This window comes from Varanus komodoensis, unplaced genomic scaffold, assembly GCF_004798865.1.
Source record: "Varanus komodoensis strain SLA01 unplaced genomic scaffold, ASM479886v1 scaffold188, whole genome shotgun sequence".
Classification (NCBI taxonomy): domain Eukaryota; kingdom Metazoa; phylum Chordata; class Lepidosauria; order Squamata; family Varanidae; genus Varanus; species Varanus komodoensis.
The window spans coordinates 173,480-179,432 of record NW_025335544.1 but is presented as its reverse complement, the minus strand read 5'-3'; the positions used below and the strand labels follow the sequence as shown (position 1 = coordinate 179,432).

The 5,953-nt window shown below is 43.8% G+C and overlaps 1 protein-coding gene across 1 annotated transcript; it reads left to right on the top strand.

The window, feature by feature from the left end:
- Window positions 1–4,027: 4,027 nt before the first annotated feature.
- LOC123021786 (vomeronasal type-2 receptor 26-like) lies at window positions 4,028–5,157 on the top strand. Its single transcript, XM_044426856.1, has 2 exons — window positions 4,028–4,151; window positions 4,253–5,157. Exons 1-2 carry the CDS (start codon window positions 4,028–4,030, stop codon window positions 5,155–5,157), a joined length of 1,029 nt encoding a protein of 342 aa, XP_044282791.1.
- Window positions 5,158–5,953: the final 796 nt, after the last annotated feature.

The following is a 5,953-nucleotide window of genomic DNA, read 5'->3' as shown; positions in this document are numbered from 1 at the left end:
CTGGTAATTTCAGTAAATTGTCCTTTTGCATATATTCATGAATTTTCTCAGTTGATATTTCTTTGGCTTGATATAGCTTTGTAAAAAAGAATTCCACTATTCTCTTTATTGATGCTCTTTGGACCTGTAGTTGTCCTTCTCCATATTTCAACTTAAATATTAATCTCTTTTCTCTTGCTTTCTTTAATTTATAAGTTAACCATCTCAGAGGTCACAAACTTTTGATTATTTCAGCAGTTTTCTTTCAATACCCCCTAGTTCCATGCTCTTAAAAAAAAGACAGAAAGAGAGAGCAAGACAAAAGGGGAAAGCAGGGAGTGGGATCAGGACCTTCTCTAGACAACCATGACATGGAAATCTAGTGAACAGAACACAAATCTTGGATAGAAAAACTTTGGATGTTGGCTCAAGCCAGGAACCTGAAAGGGAAGGCAGATGCTTTTGGAGATGTGGACTGCAATCAAGAATGATGTTGTGCAAAGTGAGAGACTGCACTTGCCCATAGCTTACCCTCCATGCCCCTGTGCTTTCCTTTGATCCTTCAGGCTGAGACCCAGAGTGGGAGGATGGGATCTCAGCTTCCTGTGAGGGCCATCTTCTCAATCCTGATAGGATATTTTGCTTACTTTTAAGGAAAAGGAATGGGCTGGGGGAATTTGCATTATCCAAGTGAACATGCAAAGGGGAAGAAGATAAATGGTGCTGAAGTGCTGTACCAAGTTTGACTCTTCCATTCAGTTTCAGAATGCCTAGCAGTTGTACTGTGTCTCTTTTCCATGTGGTGTAGTCGTCAAGATTCCTGTTTCCCCCAGGTGGCCCAGGTGTGGTTCCCAATCTGGAAAAGGCTGACTTATCTATACTTGCAAGTATTCTAGTAAATGGTTTTGGTGAGAGCTGATGTGGCACAGTGGTTAAAAATGAGGCACTGGGTTTCAGGAGATCTGAGTTCTAGTCCCACTTTAGATAACCTCATCATCCCAGCTTCCCTTCTATAATGTTCAGATTTGGGATGAGTGATTGAGCAGGACTTGATTCTCAGAACCATGCGTATTCACATGCTGAATGAGCAGGGCTAGTATGAGACTTCTTGAGCTTCGACAGATTGCATGAATAGACTCTGGCATAAGATACCATCCTTGACTATCGTTTTCCCACCACTCTCCCTGCAATTGGCTGTTCTCTATTTTCTGCAGCTCTTCAATCCTGTCCTAAGATTCTCTGGTCTGTGGAGGCTGAGAAGGTGTGCACCACTGAATGTATGGTAGCACAGAGTTTGAATAGTCACCCAGAATTTGAATGGGTTCCTTTTCAAATGGCATATCTGAAGGTGGAATGCAGGGGTTTTGGATCAGGATGTTTACATACATATGCATGATATAGTCACAGGTAGGGTTTCCACTGACTGACCATGTGTTGAAGAAGGGTGTTGTGGTGATGAAGAGACCTTTCTCATGACAATGATATATTCTAAGCATTTTTTCTCCTCCAATCCAGCTTCACTCCTTTCTGAGGAGCATCCACTTCAATAATAGTGCTGGAGAAGACATCATTTTTGGTGAGAATGGGGAGCTGTCTGTAGGATACGATCTCATCAACTTGGTCACCTTCCCCAATGAGTCATTCCACAGAGTCCTGGTTGGAAGGATGCACCCAGGGGCTACTGCAGAGGATGGATTCAGCATCAATGGAAGTGCCGTTGTATGGAATCACAAGTTTAATCAGGTAGAAAGGTTCATCATCATCAACATCATCATCTGCATGTCATCAGCATGATTTATTCCTGTATATCTCTCATCAGCATAGGATCCTGATATCTTGAATGCCTGATACTACATCATGTCCACAGGGATGTAGAATGTGAACACAAACATTAATATGACTGCTTGACATAAAAGGAGGACCAGACCTTTAGGGTTAGAAGGAATGGAGACAATGGAATCTCCATTGCTTCATTTTATACATGAAAAGCTTGTCCTCTGCCCATGTCAAGCTGATTTGCCTTTGTGCTGACAGGGAGAGAAGCAAGGAGCCCTGATCACAGTGTGTCTCTAACCTCTCTTGCAAGATCCCAATTGAATCCATGCAGGGGAAGCTCTATGTGGGACCGGTGAGATAGAAATGAGGGAGGAAGGAAGGCATGGCCAGCAGATCCCCTTCTCCATTGCTTAAATCAGATCACCTGCCTAAAATCAGAGAGGAGTTGGAAGCCACGGTCAAAAATGTCCTTCCTCAGACTTCACTCTAATTCTTCTTCTGTGACCTGCTACCATTCCCTATCAATACAAATACTGGTGGCAAGCAGTAAATTTGTCCAATGCAAGCATGGAGCATTGGAGTTCAATGCCATGTTTTGCTTTCAGGACATTGGCCAAATTCTGAGCTTCACATATGCACATGGGACAGCGGGCCACTTCTTCATTTTCAGTGTTGCAAAGGTGCTGAGATGCTACCAGAATGTCCCTGAAACTAATATTTCTCCAGAGCTCTTAGCCCAGTACAAAGAGCAATTGTACTAGATGAGGGTTAAGAAGCTTGTGGGATATTCACAATATATATTTCCTGTGGCTACATCTGATGGGTGACCTAGGCAAAATGTCTGAAACAGCACCTAATCTCTCTTGTCCTACTCATCACCAGGATTTTTCCCACTAATCTGATGACTGCAGCAAAAAAGAAAGGGCATAAGATAACAGGTGCCTTCTCCTGTCTCCCCTGAAGGTTGACAACACACCCCTACCAGTAAAAGGGAGAATGTTTCAAGGGGGGAAAATGGAGGGGTGGAAACTAGTGGAATACAGAAGCAAAGAGAAAAAAAGTTTAAAAATGAAAAGAGCAACTCAGAATAAAACCCAGTACCATCCTCCACCTTGACCTTCCCTGCCAAACATTGCTACCAAACTGCTCCTTATATTCCCTGTTCATTCATTTTGGTTGGTTGCTCCCTGCGATCTTGGCTCTTTGTATCCCAGAGGCCCTGGAACAGCCGCGGCAGGTTTTCTGATCTGCTCAGTGAGGCGTCTGAAACCAGAATGAATCTCCCCAGCCACACAGCTGTGGCTAGTTCATCAGGCCACTCCTGATTCAGATACATATCACATATATACAAAGAGACAGAATCATGTATGCATGCATGTGTGCAAGAATTTATTTCCATATTGTATTTTTCTACCACCATTTGAGCAAAGGACACTCTTTTTGTTTTCCTTTTCTTTGTGTCCTTTGTAATTCTGTGACAAACTCTTAATTTCTCTGATGTTTCAGAGTGTCATTGATTTTTTAAGATTATTGCCATGAGAAATAAATATATGTGTATCTGATAATTATTTCTCAATTTTCCCTATTCTTATAATTATACAGTAACTGTACAACTGTTAAGGCATGGGGAAAATAAATTGCTTGATGTATTTTACTTGTTGTTAGGTGCTGTCAGTTTAGCTCTGACTTCTGCAGAATGTTGGACTGAAGGTCTTCCCAAATGTGCTGCCCATAACAGCCCTACTCAGCTCTTGTAAACTCAGATTTTGACTAAAATACTCTGATGAAAATGTTTGCAATATGAAAGAAAAATCTGATCTTGTTGTTTGATGACCCATCTCTCGCTACTAAGATCTGAGCACTTAGCATTAACTTTCTGGCCCAGATGCTCATCTCAAAGGCAGTCCTATCTCCCTGTGAGAAATCTGAGACTTATCAAAGATAACAGAAGAAAGCTAGCACATTTCTTCAGGGAAAAGAACCACATGCCAAGTGCATTGAGTTGAGGCAAGGAGAAATTTTGGAGACTGCACAAAAAAAGACTGTGGCCCCCTGGTTGTCACTGTTGAGGTGGCTGACTTTAGGTAGAGGCTCTGGGCCCCCAGTGGAGAGTGTCAGGAGCTAATTCCTCAGTAGGCTGTTTTTCTCCTTGTTAAAGGGCATCTGTCCTGAGCTGAAAGCCTGACAGGTCTTCTGAGTGCAAAAGAACATGAAGCAGCTGGATTGGAGCCATTCCAACAGACAAGCTCTTCTTCTATCTCTCTCTTAGACAATGCCCAGGTCCAGGTGCACGGAGAGCTGCCACCCTGGGCAAAGCATGGCCATCCAGGAAGGGAAGCCGGTGTGCTGCTACGATTGCCAAGTATGCCCCCAAGGGAGGATTTCAACCCAGATGGGTAAGTGAAGGAATCCAGAGTGATTTAGAAGAGTATCTCATGCTGTAAAAATGAAGTTTTGTGACTTCTGAAAGTGCTGAGACTGTGCTTCCTACCTACAGATGCAGACCAGTGTAAGATGTGTCTGAAAGATGAGTATCCGAACGAGGAGCAGAACCAGTGTACTCCTAAAGGAATAAGCTACCTGTCCTATGAGGAGCCTTTGGGAGTAGTTTTGTTGTCCTCAGCTCTTGTCCTTTCAGCAGCCACAGTAGTCCTGCTTGTGAGCTTCAGACTGCACTGGGACACCCCCATTGTCAAGGCCAACAACAGAAGCATCACATGCACCTTGTTGTCCTCCCTGCTGCTCTGCTTTCTTTGCTCCTTCTTGTTCATTGGGAAGCCTGGGAAGGTGACCTGCCTTCTGAGGCAAACTGTTTTTGGCCTTGTCTTCTCCATTGCTGTGTCCTGTGTGTTAGCAAAGACCATCACGGTGGTGATGGCCTTCATGGCCACTAAGCCTGGAAACAGCATGAGGAAATGGGTGGGGAAGAGACTGGCAGCATCTGTCATTGTTCTCTCTTCACTCATTCAAGCTGGCATCTGTGTTGTGTGGCTGTCAATTTCTCCCCCCTTCAAAGAGTTGGACATGCACTCCCAGGTGGATGCAATCATAATTCAATGCAATGAGGGCTCGGACAGCATGTTCTACATTGTGCTTCTCTACATGGGGTTCCTTGCCATCATCAGCTTCACGGTGGCTTTCTTTGCCAGGAAGTTGCCTGATACTTTCAATGAAGCCAAGCTGATCACCTTCAGCATGCTGGTCTTCTGCAGTGTGTGGGTGTCCTTTGTGCCCACCTACCTGAGCACCAAGGGCAAGTACATGGTTGCAGTGGAGGTCTTCTCCATCCTGGCCTCCGGTGCTGGCTTACTGGGTTTTATATTCCTCCCCAAGATCTACATTATCATGGTGAGGCCTGAGCTGAACACCAGGGAGCAGTTAGCTAGGAAGAAGAGATCTTAGTATTCTGTGGGGCAGTTCTGTATTCCATAGGATTGACATTTCTTTGAACTTGGTCTGGTTCATATGGAGAATATAGTGGCTCAAATTGCTTGATTTCAAATCATAACAGTATTTGTTGGCTACAATTTATTTCCAGAAACAAACAGGAAATCATTGAAGCAGCTGGAGAGTCACCTGCCATGTTGAGTAGGCTCTAGTCAATGAAATATCACAAAGGTTGTAAAAAAAGATGCCAATGTAGAGTGCACATCCATAGCCCACCCAGTATATGTGAAAGACATATTTAATCTGTTCCCCTCATTGTTTATTTTGCTAAGTCTCCTAAAATACTCCAGGCAGTCTGTTTCAGGGTAGAGGCATCTGATACATGTGGGAAAGATACTCTTGATGCATCAGCCTTACCTGTGCAGATGATCTCCTGGCCAATGTCACATCTTGTCATCTGGTCATCTTGACTAAGGCTGAATCTGGAATTTCACCCAACCTGGGAAGGGCAGCCTGGGATTTTTAGGATGGTGATCTATTTCTTCCCCATTTTGGTTTCTAGTGCTTTTTTCTTGCATTTATTTTCCCAAATAGTGCACTGGTGGCCTGAGAGACAATTCGGCACACTTCTTAGCAAGAAGTACAAGTGTTTCAACAGAGACTTGGAACAGTTTCTCTCTTGCACCTTCTATGCAGATGTTTGAAGGTAAAGTTGTTTTTCTACTCTTCAAACACTGAAGGCTTTATATGGTGCTCAATCCATTGCATTATCCAGTGTGAGCATCCACCTTTCCATGATTGTCAGGAGGGC

What these genes read in the sequence shown, in the direction of transcription:
- LOC123021786 (XM_044426856.1), top strand. Translation starts at nt 4,028, where the DNA reads ATGCCCAGGTCCAGGTGCACGGAGAGCTGCCACCCTGGGCAAAGCATG. An exon ending in GAGGATTTCAACCCAGATGG is followed by an intron (nt 4,152 to 4,252) that starts GTAAGTGAAGGA and finishes TCCTACCTACAG; the next exon opens with ATGCAGACCAGTGTAAGATG.